General features: G+C 27.8%; 2 protein-coding genes and 2 non-coding genes across 4 annotated transcripts; 3 read left to right on the top strand and 1 right to left on the bottom strand.

Moving 5' to 3' along the window:
* Nucleotides 1–7149: 7149 nt before the first annotated feature.
* On the top strand, nucleotides 7150–7231 carry TRNAS-GCU. The gene has a single exon. It is a non-coding gene; the product is annotated as a tRNA-Ser (tRNA).
* Nucleotides 7232–9925: 2694 nt separating this feature from the next.
* On the top strand, nucleotides 9926–10725 carry LOC124909858 (protein LURP-one-related 10-like). The gene is made up of 3 exons (XM_047450488.1): nucleotides 9926–10144; nucleotides 10221–10457; nucleotides 10525–10725. Exons 1-3 carry the CDS (start codon nucleotides 9926–9928, stop codon nucleotides 10723–10725), a joined length of 657 nt encoding a protein of 218 aa, XP_047306444.1.
* A 2504-nt stretch (nucleotides 10726–13229) lies between these two features.
* On the top strand, nucleotides 13230–13377 carry TRNAS-GCU. Its single transcript has 2 exons — nucleotides 13230–13266; nucleotides 13333–13377. It is a non-coding gene; the product is annotated as a tRNA-Ser (tRNA).
* A 5198-nt stretch (nucleotides 13378–18575) lies between these two features.
* Nucleotides 18576–19433, bottom strand: LOC124909859 (zinc finger protein ZAT2-like). The gene has a single exon (XM_047450489.1). It carries the CDS (start codon nucleotides 19431–19433, stop codon nucleotides 18576–18578), a length of 858 nt encoding a protein of 285 aa, XP_047306445.1.
* Between the last annotated feature and the right edge of the window lie 2516 nt (nucleotides 19434–21949).

Below are 21949 nucleotides of genomic sequence, written 5' to 3' on the forward strand. Positions count from 1 at the left end.
ACAAATTTTCATGTAAATTGCTTGGCAGAGTAAGAATAATGTACAGTGATTCACTGCTTCATGTAAATCGATTGTCACTTTCATGTAAAACGTTTCACACCTTCATTTTAAGCGTTTCACTCATAGATTAATTTTTTTATATTTTATTTTCTATCCGACATGGCCTGCATGTGACATGCCACATCGGATTCGCTATCCGTCGTTTAATGCCCTGTTATATCTCTTGATATAATTAATACCAACAATATATATTATTAATCTAAAGAGCATATATTCAAAGAGAGATAAATTTAAAATAAATATTTTTTCTTCACAAATATTTGCTTTTAGTGAATGGCTAGTTGTTGAGATGATAAATCTTTGATATGGGCAAGAGGAATGATGTGCGGACTGAAGTGGGTTAAATGAGGCAACATGTTTTTTTGCGAGGCTGAGATTGAGTATCCATCTTCACAATCCTCGGGTTGCGATGCCACCCCGAATGTCGAAAAAGAGGAGTGCAAACATGTAGTGGAGTATCAAAACCTGATGTCATCAAGCCCCCATAATATTTCGGGATTTATTGTCCAAACAAGAAGCGATTGATTAGGTAAAAAGGAGATGTTGGTCACGATGGAAGACATAATCCAAGCCATCCTATTAGAATCATTTATCTTGAAATTAAAAATAATGAATTGCTAGTTTTCATTCACGATGTGTCCGATGAGAAATTAGTGGATTCTGATGTCCATGAGATATCTTAATGAAATTCTCGACACATAATATGACATTAAATGAAAACAAATCCCCTTTGAGGGATGATTTGAATTAGAGACTAAAGTGTGGCCTAATGTACGCGAGATCCCACCCATTCAATATATTTTCTACCCAAACCTATTTTTATCAAACAACTACTAACATTGTGAACTGAAGAAGCTAAATGATCTACCGTAGAGTTATACGTAAGAGGGAAAGCGTGTTTCGAAGTCGAGAAAGAGTTATTCCGATGGTAAGTTGCATTATGGTAAGTCATTTTCGTATGTGTCATAAGGAGGTGAAATTGGAGACTCGTTACTTTTACATTGTCAATGGTGACATGATTTAGAGTCTTTGTGGAATATGATTGGATTCACAAGTGGTGATCGAGTCTTTGGATAGTTGTTATGAAATTTGAATTGAGGCAGTTGATACGATAGAAATACATATTTGAGTTACCATCTTGAATGATGGACTAACTATTTGGAAAGAATAAGAGAAATTGACAAACTTTCAATGATTGAGTTGTCCGATACATATTCTTTATAATATTATTATTATGACGTTTTCTAATATTTGTTCTGGAAAATCGATAGAGTTGGTCGGGGAGTTATTCGTTTTTATCTATGAGTTTGATTATCTGTTAAGTAACATGTTTGTATTTTTTTTCTTAATTTTTTGTTTTTTAACATTTTTTTTATGATGTCAGGTTGTTGTGCTTAAACGATTTTTTTATTTTTATTTTTAATATATATGAAATATATAAATTTAAACTCTCAACTTTGAGATAAAATTAACTGATCATATTGTGCAGCATTTGTATTATTAATAATGTGTTTTACATTTAAACATTATTATATAGATAAATATTAAAATTTATAATTTTAAAACAAAAAAAACTACCATAGTAGAATGAAACAAAAATTGTGGTACATTAAAATCAATCGACATGTTTCTAATTATGGAAATTCCTAAAATCAATCTGAATTAAAGAAAAAAAAAAGCACATTAAAATTTCCTACAACATATGAAAACCTTAAGCCTCCTAACCCTAAACCCAAATCTAAACATCCTCCAATTCCAAATTCTTGGAAGCCTTCTAAATGATCTTTTTCTCCTCAGCCGTCGTCGTCTCGGGTGTCGACGATTACTTCCAAATCCGGAATCTTTATTTCCAAACGATGTCAATAACAAATTTGACTTACCATAACCAAATTCGTGGTCACATGATCCAATAGGAGAGGCATTAGATGGAAATGGATTAATAATCGAGTTATTGAAATTCCAAGGATCATAACCATGAAGTCCATAATGATTAGAGCCACTACTAGTACTACCCCAAAGAAGTATAGGTCTAATTAAAGGGGAACCACTATAGTCCTTAAAAAGAGTAGCTAAACTTGTGTGCTCCATTTCAAATAATCTCCCAAGAGAAGAGCTTCCTTCTTTCATTAACTCCATTAACGATGTCGTAGTTCGTAAAGACAAGTGCGACAATGATGATGACGACAACAAAGAAGAAGAGGAAGAATAGAGAGATTTTTGATACTTGATGATCTTCCTCACTTTGTCCTTTTCGGCTTCATTGTTAATAAGGTAATTAGAGTTCATGTCTTCATCTTCTTCAATGTTAGTTATCTCGTGTATTGACATTCCTTATGAGTTCAATGGGGATAAGGAATATTAATTGAAGAAGAATTGGTCATGGATTATTTGTTTTAAGGGATTATATTGCCGGCCAAGAGATTTGTCACTAGTGCTTTAACTAATATATGATTTAAAAAAATATGAAAAGAAAAACAAAATATAGTTTTGTATTTTTTTTTCACCTACTGAAATTGAGTAGGGCTCACTATACAAATTAAACTTGTAAAAAATTGTCAAATCATAACCATAAGTTTTGCCGACTATTTAAGGTAAACAAAAGAAACCAAATGCACAAGACTTTCCTTGATGTTTAAGATTCATTTTCAATAAACAAGTAAGAGATATGTGATTGACTTATTTTCGACCATCGAGATCTAAATTAGGGATGACAAATGAGGTTAGTTCCATGGGGTATGTCTTTAGTTTATAAGACATTCAAATATTGAAATATATTGCATACAGTTTTTAAGAGAAATTTATCAAAACAACTCACAAGCACCAACTTGAAGATCATACAAATTTTAAATGACCCATTTCATGTGATTTCCTAAAACAGAATTCATATATGAAATAGTTTTCAAATCACATCCTGTAAACATATTCATGGTTGAATGAACTCTATGAATTTATCCTGTAAGGGAAAGACTAATAACAAAAACAGAGAATAACCTCATATGTTCTATATAATATGAAAAACAATCACCAGTTTTAATGATAGTTCGAGTACCAGTATAAAATTTATAAATAGAACAATTTTCAACAACTATATAGTATTTTATAAGTAGAAGAAATTTCGAAACAAACTAGCAAAATCTAGTTCACAGATAAAAACTATAAACATTTTTGTGACATCCAAACTATAAACATCCTTATGACATCTCAATTAGCACTTACCATTTTTTTTTTCAAATTCACTACATTTATTAATCTTATAAATTAGTAAAAGAAGAAAATAAAAAATTTAAACTAAAAAAAAATAATGATTATTGATAATAATTTAAGGGTGTGGGATTTTATTTTTTTTGTTAAAAAAAAATTAAATGACATTAATATATAATAAAATAATTTAAAATATAGTGTTATTTTAGTATTTTAGTTAATAAATTGAGTGTTGTGATAGACGGGATGAAGAGTAAAATGATGTTAGAGTAGTTTGAGTTATTTAAAAAGTAATGATTGATCATGATAATTTTAAGGAGGTGTAGAATATTTTGATAAAAAACTTAAATAGTTAATATATATAATGATAAAATAAAAAATAATAATTTAAAATAAATATTATTTTATTATTTAGGTAATTAATTGAGTGATGTGATCATGAATACGAGAATATTAAAATGATATTTAATTATGTTGAGTTATTTTAATAATCTCACCTGAATAGAGAGAGGATCTACTGTCCCAAAGGTTGAGTCATTTTGAAATTGGAGTCCACGTACAATTTTTTATGGAAAAAATATAATAATTTTGAAGGATGACTCTTCCTTTAAGACATCCTTAGGGACATCAGATCCTCTCCCAACTAAATAAGTCTTACCTTACACAATTAATCATTTCACCCTCACCATTCATTCATTTCCTTATTCTGCTTATTATAACATTATAACACTAAGTCGCTTTGGCCGAGAGTGATTAAGGCGTGTGTGCCTGCTAAGTACATGGGGTCTCCTCGTGAGAGTTTGAATATATCAGGCGATGGTCTTTTTTTGGTTCGATTAGACTTTCTTTAAAGTTCCATTCAATATAATATATATGAAGTCGTTTAAGCATCAAGATAAAAGTCATTTGGTTTGTATGAAATAATAACACTAAGTCATTTTGGGGACTCCTCGTACTCTTAGGCGATGGTATTTTTTTCGATTGTTCTTTTTTAAAGTTCCACACCAAAGTAACTCAGTGATAAGAGTCGACTTAAAAGATTAAAATGTCACGGATTCGATTCCATCTAGAATTGATTTTAGTTAAGTGGGGGGCATGACTGTGGGGTGTCATGTTAGTTCTTCTTTAATTCTAAAAAAAAAGTTCTATGTATGGCTGCAAACGAGTCAAGCCCAGCTTGAGCTCGAACTCAACTTAATTAAGTATTTTTTAGCTTGACTCGAACGAGTTTATAAATTTAAGCTCGAGCTCGACTCGAAAAACTTGAACTAAAATTAAATTTTCAAATATTTGTGAAGAAAAAATATTTATTTTAAAATTTAGATTTTAATATTAAAATAAATAATATTTATTTTTAAGCTCGAAAAACTCGACAAGTCATCGAGTAAGTATTATATGAGCCCAAGCTTGACCCGAATATTAAACGAGTCGGCTCGAGCTCGACTCGAACTTGGTCAAAGTCAAACTCAAGTCGAGCTTGGATCGAGTGACTCGCGAGAAGTTTGATTCATTTGCATCCCTAATTCTATGCGATATAATATAAATGAAGTCGTTTAAGCATAAAAATATAAGTCATTTAGTTTTTATGACTTTCTGAAGAAGAGAATTCGACTCGTCAAAATCCACAAGATTCCAATTCTATGCATCTATCTACATTTCAATTCTTACATTTCCACGGTTAAATTTAGTTTTGTAGTTGTTAATGAAATATCTAAAGTTAGGGTTTTGTGGTGTGATGAATTAATAATATCAAGTCGCTTTGGCCGAGTGGTTAAAGCGTGTGCCTGCTAAGTACATGAGGTATCCCTGCGAATGTTTGAATTTCTCAGGTGATGATTTTTTTTTTGTTTCTATCTTTCAATTTTTACATTTTTATAGTTAAATTTAGTTTTTAGTTGTTCATGAAATATCTAAAGTTATGGTTTTTTGATGTGATGAAAAAATAACACTAAGTCATTTTGGCCGAGTGGTTAAGATGTGTGCCCATTAAGTACATGGGTCTCCCTGTGAGAGTTCAAAATCTCAAGCGATGATTTTTTTGGGTTCGATTGTTCTTTTTTCAAAGTTCCATGTAGGGCTGCAAACGAGTCAAGTCGAACTCAAGTCAACTTGAGCTCGAACTCAACTCGATTAAGTATTTTTTAGCTCGACTCGAACTCAGGCTCAAACGAATTTATAAATTGGAGCTCAAGATCGACTCGACTATTTATCTACAAGTTCGGCTCGACTCGAAAAACTTGAACTAAAATTAAATTTTTAAATATTTGTGAAGAAAAAATATTTATTTAAATTTTAAGTTTTAATCTTAAAATAAATATTATTTATTATTAGGCTCTAAAAAGCTTAACAAGGCATCGAGTAAGTATTATATGAGCCCAAGCTCGACCCGAATATTAAACGAGTCGGCTCGAGCTCGACTCGAACTTGGTCAAAGTCAAACTCAAGTCGAGCTTTGACCGAGTGACTCACGAGAAGCTTGGTTCATTTGCATCCCTAATTCTATGCGATATAATATAAATAAAGTCGTTTAAGCATAAAGATAAAAGTCATTTAGTTTTTATGGCTCCCGAAGAAGAGAAATTGACTCATTGAAATCCACAATATTCATATTTTATGCATCTTTCTATCTTTCAATTTTTACATTTTCATGGTTAAATTTAGTTTTTGTAGTTGTTAATGAAATATCTAAAGTTAGGGTTTCTTGATGTGATGAAATAATAAAACTAAGTCGTTTTGGCTGATTGGTTAAGGCGTGTTCCTGCGAAATACATTGGGTATCCCCGCGAGAGTTTGAATCTCTCAAGCGACGTTTTTTTGGTTCGATTCTTTTTTTTAAAGTTCCATACAATATAATTTAAATGAAGTTGTTTAAGCATAAAGATTAAAGTCATTTGGTTTGTATGGATCCTAAAGAAGAGAAATCGACTCGCAGAAATCCCTAGATTCCATATTCTATGCATCTTTCTATCTCTCAATTTTTATATTTTCATGGTTAAATTTATTTATTGCAGTTGATAATGAAATATCTAAAGTTAGGGTTTTGTGATGTGATGAAATAATAACACTAAGTCGTTTTTACCGAGGAGTTAAGACGTGTGTCTGCTAAGTACATGGGTCTCCATGTGAGAATTTGAATTTCTCATGTGATGGTTTTTTTCGGTTCGATTGTTCTTTTCTTAAAGTTCCATGCGATATAATATAGATGAAGTCGTTTAAGCATAAAGATAAAAAAACATTTGGTTTGTGTAGCTCCCGAAGATAAGAAATCGACTCGTTGAAATCAACTATATTCTCATTCTATGCATCTTTTTATCTTTCAATTTTTACATTTTCATGGTTAAAATTAGTTTTTGTAATTGTTAACGAAATATCTAACAGAAATTATGAAATAATGAAACTAAGTTGTTTTGTGATGTTATGAAATAATAAAACTAAGTCGTCTCGGGTAAAAAAGACTTGAATAACATTAATATAATAATAAAATAATAATTTAAAATAGACAATATTTTAAGGTTTTGGATAATGATTTGAGTGAACGGAGTGTAGTGAAATGATTTTTGATTAGTTTGAGACTTTGAGTTATTTAAAAAGTAATTATGGATAATGAATTTGAAAAAGTTTAACTTTTTTTTTGACAAAAAAAATTCAATGTATTAATATAATTAATACATAATGATAAAATAAAAAATAATATTTTAAAATAAAAGATATTTTATTATTTTGGTTAATGAATTGAGTGATATAAAATATGAGAAGAGAGTGAAATTATTTTTGATTAGACTGTGTTACTTAAATATTTCCAAATAAAACCCAACTTACACAATTAATCATACACCCACACAATTCATTCATTTCCTTGTTTCTTTTCTCATAATATAATAACAACAAGTCGCTTTGGCCGAGTGGTTAAGGCGTGTGCCTGCTAAGTACATGGGGTTTCCCTGCGAGAGTTCGAATCTCTCAGGCGACGTTATTTTGCAGTTGTTCATAAAATATCTAAAATCCAAATATTTTTGATGCACTTGTTCTTAAATCTTATTATATATTTATATCTATGTATATAAGTTTGGTTAAATTTCTTATTGAAAATGAGTTAGAACTACATCCTTAAGAATTCAGGTTTTTTTTATGTGTTTAATGTTGATGAACACACAAGAGTGGAACAAACCAAAGCCTGGAAAGATGCCTGATATATTTCTTCAATTTAGTCCAATGGACACCAATACCACCACTTGAGGAAGATGAAAAAGAAGATTAATGTCATGAAAAGCAAGACCATGACAATACTTAACCTGATAACAAGTAGTGATTAGGAACATCTTTTTTAGTTATAAAACATGTCATAATTTCTATATAGAATAAGATGGAAAAGGAGTTGTAGTATATCTTATGATGTATTGAATAAGAATTTGTTTAAATATATGGATTCAAACTCTATAATATATCACTTTTATCCTACAAAGAATAGAATAATGCAACTTAAATAATATGTAAGAATTGGTCAAATTTTATTGTTATTTAGGCCTTGTTCGGATTGGGGTTTTTGAAAAAACCCAGAGAGGGAAAAAGTAATGATTAATGATGATTTTGAGAAGGTGATGATTATTTTTGGTAAAAAGATTTTGAGGAGGTGATGGAAAAGGGGTTTTTGAAATTTTATTGGTATTGATATATATGAATAAAATAAAAAATAATAATTTAAAATAGAGGGTATTTTAGTATTTTGGTTAATGAAATGAGTGATGTGATTGTTGAGAACTGATTGATTGGAAAATTGATTTGGGGTGAGTTTTTTAAAAAACCCAAAGAGAACAAGGCCTTAGTAAATTTTCTTTGATCTCATATTCTTGTTTCAATTTTAGTAACTTAGGTGAAAAAAATATTCCTAGCCTCGTCCTTGTCCTTAATTCTAGTAAACGAATGTCAGAAAGGTCGAAGTTTTGATCAACAGAAACCTCGTTGTTATGGAGAATGTTACATTTTAGAAGTTCAATGGTCTCTTCATACAGTGCAAGAAATCTTGTTTGTTTTAAATAAAATGATATTTTTTTACTCAAACGAGAAAGAAAACTAAAACAAAATAAAGAATGACGAGATAATAATTTCTATATTATTCATTACACATTGGATATTATATATTTTTAATATAATAAGTTAAATAAAAATAGGTATAATTTTAGCTAGGAAATCCCAAACTTCCGTGCAGGTCCTGATTATGGGATAATTTACTAAATAAGATGAATAATCTGAAAACAATTAAAATAATAAATTAAAATGCTTAAACATTATAAACACACTTAACATAAAAATGATTATGGGATAGTTTAATTTATTATGAATAAGTTATACAATAGTCATGGATCGATATTGTATTATTGAAGTTTTTGTATTCTTGCCTCTATTAATTAACCCTTAATAATTAATGGTTATTATAGATCATAATCTATAGTTGACTTTAACCCATGGCTAATAAATTAAATATGTACCCATAGGCTTATTTATAATCAAATCATATTGAGCATTCCAAGAAAAAGTAATAGTAAAAAGCCATGTTGGCACGCAACTTGCTGACCAGAAACATATATAAAGTTTGTTTATAGTCAACCAACATATTTAATTAGTTGAAATAGCCAAACAAAAAGTAAAAAATAAAGAAACAAGATCAAATATGTAGTCCCCCAAACCTATAGTTGAAGATCAAATAGCTCCTAAGCTCTTGCATATATATTTTTATTCTAATAAAAGTTAAAAAAAAAAATTACAAGGAAGAAGTTGAAAAACAAGCAAAAAGTAGAGTAATAGATTGAAGAAGATGATTATGTTTTAATACACATCTTTTTTAATGTTTTATTGTAGATAATGAGGAGTGATAGGGGGAGGGAATTTGAGGGAGAGAATGATGTGTCACTATGGTTGGAAAAAGGATAAAAGGTGATGAGAAAGAGAAGAGAGAGAAATTTTGTTATTTTTTTGGCTAATCAAATTGCGCCACATCATTCTCTCCCTCAAATTCCTTCTCCAAATCATTTCTCGTAGATAATATAGAGAATGTGTTTGTTGAAATCAATGTTTTTAAATGATTTTGCAAAATATTGTAGTATATTTACGGCTTCGTAACTTGATTTTGTTTGCTTCGTCTTGAAAATTCAATCACAAACAAACATTCAGATACATATAAGAATTATAAAATTCTCTTATGGATATTTTGTTAGAACGCTGATTTCGCTTCTTTAATGAAGTGCGATTAATCCATACGAGTTGAGTACATAGCCTACAAATACACTTTAACAATTTCACCAGAAGAATCAGGACTTCAGTAAGCTAGAGACATCGACATCTTTAAATGTTCCATCCTCTTTATTTATATATATATATTTTATCTATTTTAACTATCTTCTTAACTTTACTGTCTAACCCTAAAGATTGTTATTATTTTTTCATTGGTTCTTTCAAACTTTCCAATAATTTATGGTATAAAATACTTATTTGATCCATTATTATATATAAATTTATGGGGATTATAATATTCTAATATTTTGAACCAGCAAGAACAAAGTCTAAAAGGCCAAAATCAAAAGACAGGAGACACCTATATATATATATATATATATATCCATTTACTTCTCTATTTTCTATCATTTAATTCTCTGGATCTATTTCTGTGATGGCACAACCGAGTACTCCACTTGCGGTCGTGGGATCGCAGTACTGCTGCATATCGGAGTTCCCAGTGGACCTTGCGATTGTTGTGAACGCCGGAAGCCTCATGGTCACCGACACATTAGACAAAGTTATGTTCAAATTAGAACTCCAATTGTCTCTTCACCACCGTAGGATCATTGTTGATCCTGCAAGAAATCCCGTTGTTACTCTTAGACAAAAGGTTTGGTTTGTTTCAATTTTTTCTCAATGATGTTACTTGTTAGATATACAAATAATTATTAGAATCACTACTATAGATCATAGGAACATTGCATGGAAGATGGAAGGTTTACATGGGAGACAGTCACGACAAAAAAGACCTTCTCTTCACAGCTAAAGCGACTTCATGGGTACAATTCAAGACAAAGATACACGTGTTCTTGGCAAACAACACGAAAAAAAAAGTCCCCGATTTTACTTTGGAAGGAAATTATTTTGAGAGATCTTGCATTGTATACTCTGGAGATGGAGAGTCCAAATCCATTCTTGCTCAGGTAATTAACTAATTATATAATTAAACACATTGTTTGATTGATTGATTATTTGAAAATGGAAATGCAGATGCATAAGAACATTGGTTCGACGCCGACAATGAAGAGCTTATTGGCGGGGAATGATAATTATAGTGTAACCGTGTATCCGAACGTGGACTACGCATTTATAGTGGCACTTATTGCGATTCTTCATAGTAACTACTCGCCTAATGCAGGAGCAGCAGCTGCAGGAGCAGGAGCAGCAACTTCCATGATTTTATTATGTTAGATCCCTTTGGATTTGAGGATATGTTCATATACATTGATTTGGATTAATATTTTTTAAAATAAACTTTGTTATGGATTGATATTTGATTGTAAACTGTTTGATTTCATTATATATATATATATTATGAATAATTTGTACAATGTAATGAGGCTGTTGAAATAAAAATTGAAAAATAAGACCACCCAAGTGTGGCAAAATTTGATCATTGTTAATTAAATAATAGCAAGAAGTAAAAAAAATAAGGAATAAGAAAATGAAAATAAATAGATATAAAAATTTGATCATGTTATTTCATTCAATTATAAAGTTGAAGTTACTTATTTAACACTAGGAAGATCACGAATAAAAATATATTGTTACAACGTTTCGCGTTCATCAAATTTGATGTTAAATTAAAAATATAAAATATTATTAGCCTAGTTGGTTAAAGAGTTATATTTATTTTGTTAGGTTGCGAGTTCGAAACATACCTATAGCATTTTTAATTTATTTTTAACCGTTTTAAATTTATGTGCGGGTCAACTTAGAATCCGACCCAAGTATCCATTTACTCTCACATATATATCTAAATTAACCACACCTCTCGATCCGGCAATCCGGACACTTTCAAAATTAAGCATCATTATATATATATATATATATATATATATATATATATATATATATATATATATATATATATATATATATATATATATATATATATATATATATATTAGTTAGTTAAAAAGTTGAACTTATATTGTTACAACGTCACGCGTTCATCAAATTTGCGTTCATCAAATTTGGTGTTAAATTAAAAATATAAAGTGTTATTAGCTTAGTTGGTTAAAAAGTTGTACTTGTTTAGTTAAGTTACAAGTTCGAAACATACCTATAACATTTTTAATTTTATTTTTAACCGTTTTAAGTTTATGGCGGGTCAACCCAGTATATCTAAATTAACCACAGCTCTCGACCCGGCAATTCGAACACTTTCAAAATAAAGCATCATTATATATATATATATATTTCCGTAAGCGACGTGAAACACACTATGTTTGTCATTTGTGTGATGATTTTTTTGTGTGAGAGTATTAAATACTGGACTAACAAATAAAATAAATAACAAAATACAATATATGTGGACTTGGTAATGTGAATCTTAATTTTAAAAATACTAAATACAGAAACAAACAAATAAAATAAGAATAATAAATTCAGTGACTTTTTTTATTTTAGTTTCTCAGAGGTTATGTTTTAGTGTTGAAAACAAATAATTCTATGACATAATTTTGAGAATTGTGATGAAAGGATAGAACTTAATCTCATTTTTTTTTTTCTAATTTAATAAACATTTAATTCATTAACTAAAATAATAATAATAAATAATAATTATTTTTATCAATATATATTAATGCACATTAAGTTTTTTTCCAACAAAATTTCACTTTCTCAACATTATCAAATAATCCATTGTCAACAATGCCTCAGTGAAGAAATTTTGAAAGCATATTAAAAACATACACTATAACTTAAAGATCTTATATCACAACCCAGCCTCCTAAAAGTCTAGTTATGTTCTATGCTTAGTCACACCTTTTATTTTATCTACCTTCATCATCAAGGTAATTCAAAATAATTTTCTGGAGTCTAAAAGAATTGACTATTGCACAAAATTGTACGGCAATGTTTGCTCATAAGAAAAAACTATGGGATTTGTCAAATTTGAATATTTGGAAAGAAGTATATGCTTAGTCCTTAGCTTTTTTTTTCTCAAGAAAATGATATTGAAATCTTTATATACTAAATAAAAAACAAATTTACAAACCTTAATAAGTTTTCATTTAGAATTTCTAACAAAATTTCTAACAAAGTTACTAATTGTTGCACTCATAAATTTCTAACTATTGGCTAGAGATAATAACAAAATCAGAGCAATAACTTCGACCTAAAAATCAATCTCAATAGATAGTAATTGATTCACAATTGTAATAAATTCATTCAAATTAGTAGTTAGTCTATAGTTTCTCATACATATCAGATAGTGTTTTCATCAAACTCATGGTGGTCTTCTTATACTAAGTTGTTTTGTCCGAGTGGTTAAGGCGTGTGCCTGTTAAGTACATGGGGTTTCTCCGCGAGAGTTCGAATATCTCCAGCGACGAACATTTTGGTTCGATCTGATGTTTGGTTATTTAAATAACCCCAACAAAATAAGTCATAACTTACACAATTAATCATTTCACCCAAATAATTCATTTATTTTCTTATTTCGCTCATCATAACATAATAATACTAAGTCGCTTTGGCGAGTGATTATGGCATTAAGGCGTGCGCCGGATAAGTACATGAGTTTCCCTGCGAGAGCTCGAATCTCTTAGGCGACAAACATTTTGGAACCATCATATGTTTGGTTATTTAAATAACCCCAACCAAATAAGTCCTAACTTACACAATTAATCATTTCACCCACGCAATTCATTTATTTCCTTATTTCGCTCAACATAAGAAAATAATACTAAGTCGCTTTGGCCGAGTGGTTAAGGCGTGTGCCTGCTAAGTACATGGGGTTTCCCCACGAAAGTTTGAATCTCTTAGGCGATGAACTCCTAACTTACACTGCTAAGTACATGGGGTTTCCCCATGAGAGTTCGAATCTCTCAGGCGACGAACTCCTAACTTACACTGCTAAGTACATGGGGTTTCCCCATGAGAGTTCGAATCTCTCAGGCGACGAACTCCTAACTTACACAATTAATCATTTCACCCACTTAATTTATTAATTTCCTTATTTCGCTCATCATAACATAATAATACTAAGTCGCTTTGCGAGTGATTATGGAATTAAGGTGTGTGCCTGCTAAGTACATAGGAATCCCCACGATAGTTTGATCTCTCCGGCGACGAATATTTTGGTTCGATCTGAAGTTTGGTTATTTAAATAACCCAACCGAATAAGTCCTAACTTACACAATTAATCATTTCACCCACTCAATTCATTTATTTTTTATTTCGCTTAACATAAAATAATAATACTAAGTCGCTTTGGCCGAGTGGTTAAGGCGTGTGCCTGGCGACGAAATCCAACCGAATAAGTCCTAACTTACACAATTAATCATTTCACCCACACAATTCATTTATTTCTTTATCTCGCTCATCATAATATTATAATATTAAGTCGCTTTGGCCGAGTGATTAAGGCGTGTGCCTACTAAGTCCATGTGGTTTCCTGCGAGAGTTCGTATCTCTCAAGCGACGAACATTTTGGTTCGATCTGATGTTTGGTTATTTAAATAATCCAACGGAATAAGTCCTAACTTACACAATTAATCATTTCACCCACACAATTTATTTATTTCCTTATTCTTTCATCGAGAGCGTGTGCCTGCTAAGTACATGAGGTTTATTCGTGAGTTTGAATCTCTTAGGCGACGAACATTCCGGTTTGATCTGTTGTTTGGTTATCTAAATAACCCCAATCGAATAATTCTTAACTTACACAATTAATCATTTCACCCACACATGAATAATAATACTAAGTCACTTTGATCGAGTGGTTAAAGCGTGTGCCTACTAAGTAAATGAGTGTTTGAATCTCTTAGGCGACAAATATATTGGTTTGATTGTCTTTTTAAAAGTTATATGCAATATAATATAAATGAGATCATTTAAACATAAAGATAAAAGCATAACAAAAATATGACTCGCGCGGAAATCCACTAGATTCTTTATTCAATGCATCTTTCTATCTCTCAATTTACATTTTCATGGTTAAATTTAATCTTTTGCAGTTGTTCATTAAATAACTCAAGAAAAATGTCGAAGAAGAAGAGGTTGTCATGATATGGAGTCTATACGAACCAATTATGGCTCCTCGTAACTAGTCCATCTTTTCTTCGCGAGCTATGGAGTTTATTTTCGACAAAAAATCGTGAATCGTCTAGAGAGAAAATAGAGATCCATAGGCGGTAAAAGATTTGAGTTATATTTGAGGATAGTGGAAGATGAAGAGACAAAGCGGCAATAATTTGGGTTACAAACTGGTCGGATTTTTTTCGGATTAAAAAATTCAGCTTCATTTCCGTCACAAAAGATCCGGACGGGGCTTAAGCCTCATTAGCACTTCCTGCATTGTCTCTAGACACAACTTACTTAAAATAGTTTTGTGTAATTTTTTTTGAAACGTCGTTTCTCTTTCAGAAAAAAAAAATACCCGTTAACATATTAATTTACTATAAATTTAGCAGGCTAAATTTTTAAATTAAAAAAAGAATTATTGGTTTGACATGTTCAATTTCTAAACTAAAAAATATATATATTAAATCGAAATATTAACTTTCAAATTTTTAAAAAAAAATTCTTTATTTTAACTTTCTAAATTTCTAAAATATATTAATTCAATAATTTAATTGTATTTTAATAATAAAATAATAATTTTTTTTTATTTAGAAAATATATAAAAAAATAAATATTTGAAATTACTATTCAAAACTAAAAAGAGTTGAGAATTATAAATACATATTATTAGTTTAAATTATATTGTAATTTTAATTTCAATTTTAATCTTAGTCTAATTAACTTAAAAATTAGAATTACCCAAATTCAAATTACATTGTTATCAAACATACACTAAAGCTAAGTATTAAATTTTTGGTGTTGTTATATTAGATTAAAATCTATGATCATCTTTAATAATATATTTTTTATTTATCACGAGTTCTCTATTATTAATTAATAACGTGCCGACATTTCTCAAGTCTAATTATAATTTAGACGGCATTACAGTTTTTTTTATCCAAATTAATCTAAAAGAAATGTTTTCTAATGCACCTTGTTGATATGGTTAACTTTGAAACAAAAATGTTTTTTTAAACTATAACATCTTAGTTGTTAACTTCATTTTGAAATCAGATGACACAATATATGGATACTATTTATAATATATTTTCAGTGAAAATTTACACACAAAAAGAAGGAAAAAATCTTTTAAAAGTAGAGATATTTTTTTCAAGCAATCTCGCGTTTTATATCTAAAATTGAGGTAAGTACAAAACTTTAATGAACTTTGAGATGTTACATAAAAATATCATTCATTCAACATTTTTGTTCTTCTAAATCACTATTTTTTTTAAATCAAGATTTTTTCTTTTAAATTAATAAAAACATTTTAAACTATTTTTTTGAATTAAAAACTATTTCAAATAGTGTATAATATATACTAGTTAGACCGAAAATTCAAGATAGATCAATTATGAGTAGAATTATGAGTAGTGACGGACCCATAATTTAGAGTTGGAGGGATCTTGAATTTAATGTACTAAATTATATAAATGTATATATATCAAAAATATTATAATGTTTAAACAAGTTGAGCTATAAGAGATTTAAACGTATCTCATCTCGAACATTAACATTTAACATCATATTTACATATGTGTTTTATTTTTGCTGGATCTCGTTCAATACAATTATAAAATGAATGATGTTCGTTATTAAAAGAAGAAATTTGAAGACTTTCACTAGATTAATTTTGGATTATAGAGACCGCAAATGTAGAACTTTTCACTGATTTGACAATCTATCTTTTTAAAGATTAAAGATATCAATGTCTTTCTTTTCTTTGTAGCAGATTCATGTTCCATTTTTTTATATACTTATACACAATTTTTAAGATTGAATATTTTATAAAACAATTAGAATGTAATGTCGAAAAAATATTAAAAAAAAAAATCAAATAAATAATACTAACATAATAAATTCTCAAAATTCTATATTAAATCAAACCTACCTAAAATCAATTTTTATATATATATATATATATATATATATATATATATATATATATATATATATATATATATAAATTGACAATTATATCAATTAAAAACATGAAAATTAGAAGAAAAAAAAATTAAAAAAAATAAATTTTATCTCTTTAAGAATATTTTTGTTTACAAAATTAGTTACGGAGGAAATTAAAAACAAAATTAATAATAGAACTATAAAAGAATTATGATATATAAAGGAATTAAAATATATATATCTAATATACTTGGAGAGGATATGGATTTATAGTTTTATTTTATTATATATATATATATATATATATATATATATATATATATATTATGAAAAGTGATGTAGGATAAAATTTGAGAAAAAGAAAAAGGGAGGAAGGCTCAATGTTAAAAAAAAAAATGTGAGAAAAGAGATAAAATAAAGAAATTATTTTATTTTTTTCACTAAATTAAGCACTTTATTCAATTTCCATAATTTCTCATATAATATAATATAATATAATATAATATAATATAATATAATATAATATATATATATATATTATATAACATATATTTTAATTTAAAAAGTTTTAATTTATTAATTTTATTTTATTCTTTCAAGGGGTGTGTTTAAGCCAAAAAAAAAATGTATATATAAAATACAGGCATCATATATAATCCATTGTATATGCAATTGTACATTTTTTTAAATAAAATTTTATTTCATTATTGTTAAAAAAAAAATTATTATGTTATTATTTATTAAAAAACTAATTATATTATTTTAAAAAAATATATTTGTTACTTTTATGTAGAAACTAGTATATCCTTTACTTCACTCTTAAGTTTTTTTTTTCTTTTTAGGTGTTTTTAAATAATTCATACAAAATTATTTTTCTAATTAATCATTTTTCAATAATCACTTATTTCATTAACTAAAATACTAAAATACCCTTAATATTAAATTATTATTTTTTATTTTATTTATATGTATAGATACATTTTAAGTTTTTCAAAAAAATTAATCATTTTCTTCTCAAAATCATTAACCTATCATTATTTTTTTCTTTCTCTAAATTTTTTTAAAAATCTCAATCCGAACCAGACCTTAATCTCTTAAAAGTAACTTTCATTACTGTAATTATTTTCACATGTTATTTTAAAGAATATATATATATATATATATATATATATATATATATATAAAATTAAATAATGAAATAGTGTACAGATACATCTTAAGTATAACAAAGATAAATTTACAAAATAAAAAATAAAAAAAGTATAAATATATAAATATATATATGTTACATTTTAAAATCAGTCAATTATATGAAACAATATTAGACATTTTTTACTTTAAGAAAGCAAAACAAGAAAATTATGAATTACCCTTTCTGTATATACACTATGTTTCTAATTAACTTTATTTTTTCTAAAAATAAATAGGAATGACCATCTGCCAATTGATTCTAAATTTCTAAATTGAAATCTGAAGACAGATTTAACCAAAGAATAAGACTTCAGATTTCTTTACAATGCTCAAAAGTCTTTAAGGTTCAATCGGGAAAATCTAGATCTATCTTAAGCAACCCAAATCAATGAAAAAACCCAATTGATCTGAAGAGAACACAGTCAAACAAGACAAATAAGAGAAAAACAAAGACCAAAATTTACATTTGAAAAGAACAATGCACCAAAAACCCACTTTAACCAACCAACCAATAGATACAAGAACAAACCTACAGGTTACTAATAATCTCAGAATCACAAAAGGGACCACTCCTGTAGAAGAATTAAGAAGATCAAGAAGCCAAATATCAATTAATTAGAAGAAGATGCTCTAATTATTACATTAAGAATTGAAAAAATTACTGTAATATCTGGAAAAACCAGTAAGAAGAGCAAACAACTATTCATCAAACAGTCTAAGTTTGATTTCCAATTCTACTGAAAAAAAACACTAAAGAAAATACACAAGAATGAACATGATTGCGGCTGAATTGACAGATGATGCTTCTTAAGAGATTGATGGAGAATAGATAAGATAGATGATACATACAACTGATGAATGAATGAAGGATTTGATCAAATCAATCCAGACTCACCATTCTCCTGATCATCATCAACTTCAGGAGGTATCTCATTGAGATCAAAGTCATGAACTATGATCCCTCTGTTAGTCTCTGCCTCTGCACCGCCTTTCCAATGGATCCTCATGTGACCCCCAAGAGCCTGACCACTTGAGAAAACCTTTTCACATTGTTTGCATGGATGAAGAACAGAAGATGACCCTTCCCCTGTCAATTCCTTGTTTACATTTTCAGTCTGAGTCTTGCATTTGGTATGGCTAGATTTATGCCCACCTAATGCTTGATGGGTTGAGAAGGTTTTTGGGCAAAGGCTACAATTATACATTTCTTCACTCTGTTTCATCTTCTTCTTCATTGAACCATGTTCATGATCATCATCATCATCATCTAAGGGATGCACCAATTTTGAACGAATTTTAGGGGAAACCCTATCAGATTGTACCTTATTTATAAAAGCACTAGCCAACATCAACAAACCCTGTACCGCAAGATTAATATCCTCCTGCTCCTGATCATGTTTCTCTACAGATGAATACGATGAAGAACTTTCTCCTGTTTCTGAATGAATCCTCATATGCCCATAAAGTGATTTGTTTGAAGGGAAATTCCTCCGACAATGCGAACAATAGTAGTCTTGGATTTCATGGGTATTTTCAACGCTAGACTGATGATCATCAACAAGATTCTTTTTTACCTTCACTTTCAGCTTCAACTTAACTCTTTCCAGCGACGGTTCATTGGTGGCGGCGTCTCTGTGCATCCTCATATGGCCGCCGAGAGCTTTACCAGAGATGAAAACCTTCTTGCATTCATGGCAGACGATCGGAAGGGACGATGATTGTTTCTCTTTCATTGCTGAAACTGATGAGTTGCTACACTCTGTTCTAGGGTTTTAAACTAGTTGTGCATGTTATACTGGCTGACGACATATGCTGACGACATAACCAGTACTTTTTTTAAAAAATTAATTAAAATTAAATAAAAGTAGTTCAAATCCCGAAGACCTGGGTTTTATTTTTGGAATTTTATCTTTTTAATATATTATAGTTATTTAATTGAAATATTATTATTTCACTTTTATTAAATTTAAATAAAAAAGTAATATAAAGTAAGAATATTTTTTTTATTAATGAATAAATTGAATAATTTTATGGTTAAAAGATATATAATATAATGGATTGATTTTGAATCAAAATAAAAATTAATTGTACTGACCCTTCTTTATTATTGTCAATAATTACTTATTGGACTTATTTTTATTTTTATTTTTATTTTGAAAATACAATAATATTTTATTTTATTATCAAGATCCTTATAAATTCATTGCTAATTTTACTTCTTAATTTAAATTAAAAGATAATTTTTGTTTGATGAGAAAATGATTTGTGTGAATCAAGTTAGCTTGTTAAATATTTAAATTTAAAATATATTTGATAATAAGTTATAATATTAATAAAAATATTAAAAATAAAATATTTAGAAATAAAATAACAGTATTTTAAATAATAAACAAAATTAATTTGGAAATTTCAACTTCAAACAAAATTATTTTTTAGACCCTCTCATTAACTGTACGTACTTAAAAAAAAACAATTCAATTTTTAAATATGAAGAAATGGATTCCAAGTGAACAAATTTTCAACATGTAGATCTTTAAAGAATCGGCCATACATGAGAACAATTCAATAATTTTATAATATTTATCTAATTAAATTATTTTTTAAAACATTATCTTATTTAAATTCATATAAAATTAAGTATTTGACCAAAAAAAAAAATACTTTTTAAAGAATTTATTAACTCTTTTTAGTTTAAAATTGAACTTCATATCAATTCTAACCAAACTAAAAAATAATATATATAATAATGATTAATTTAAATACTTATATAACACAAAATGAATATTTTAATTGAATTTGTATCCTAAAAAATTAATGGTATAGTATAAGTTATAAAAAGATCTTTCATTTAGTTATTATTTTTTATTTAATAAAGAATATTTATATTAAAAATTAATGAATACATATTTAATTATAAAACTTAAAAAATAATATATATATGAGAAGTCAACTATCTTTTTTAATTTATTTATTTTATATATATATTATTTTTTAACAATCTATTTAAATAATATTTTTATTAATTGTCACTTTATATATAGATATATAATTTTATTTTTATTAATTATTTTATAATATATATAATTATATTATATATATAACTAAATTATTATTTAAACTCCTTTTTTTAATTTAGTTTTTTAAAACTTTTATATATATATATATATATATATATATATATATATATATATATATATATATATATATATATATATATATATTCTTTTTAAAATAAATTTTTGATTTTTCTATTATTGGTACTTTAATTTTGAGTATTTATTAGTCTTACTTTTAAATTTATCTTTTATAAAAGTTTTCATTTTTGGTTATGTATTTTTTTTACTACTCTTCTTATTTTAGTTTACAATTTGGTATGAAATGAGTGTATCCAACATTTATCAACATATTGTTTTCAACAAAAATAAGTCAAAAATATTTTAATATTTGAAATTATATGAAAATCAGCAACAATTATTTTGTAATCCAACAATAAAATCAAAAAAACAAAATGCTTAAAGAACACATTTAACTAAATTAATTTTATTCATTGGGTTACAATTACATTAATCAACATTACACAATTTCTCGCTAGTTCTAAAATTTTATTTCATTTCCTTGATAAAGATCGGGAATTCGTCTCCTAAACTTTCCAGAATTTCAGTGACCCTCTCCTCTAACAAACTTGGTACATCAACGACCTTCCTTTTCACACCCCTACAATTTCAGATTACATGATAAAAGAAATAATTAGTTGTATCCATTTTGTTTTTCTAGCAAAAATGCATACGTGTGATCATGACAATAAAAACAAATAATAATAATAATAATAATATAATTGACCTTGGGCTTTCAATTTACCTTTCAAATTCCCCGTTAATTGAAGTTGATACTCGGTCCTTTTCTAATGGGTAAGGTCTGCCAATCAACAAAATCATTCATATCAATCAAAAAAAGAAGAAGAAAAACGTATAGAAAACATGCAAATTAAAACAAATTAAACGAAGACAGATCACGACTTACGAAAGGGAGTGCAGGTTGCATTTGAATTAAGTCATTCACTTGTGTTGACTCCATTGATGAACAAAGAACAAATTAATTAAGTTAGCTAATGCAAGAAATGATGAGAAGAGATTAACATAAAATCTGAAATAGATTTGAGATCGCTGAATACCTCATACACCAAAGCTTGAAGTTCTATATAAACCATCTTAGACGTAAACTTCTTTAGAAGAAGTTAAGCTAACACGGT

This window comes from Impatiens glandulifera, chromosome 7, assembly GCF_907164915.1.
Source record: "Impatiens glandulifera chromosome 7, dImpGla2.1, whole genome shotgun sequence".
NCBI lineage: Eukaryota > Viridiplantae > Streptophyta > Magnoliopsida > Ericales > Balsaminaceae > Impatiens > Impatiens glandulifera.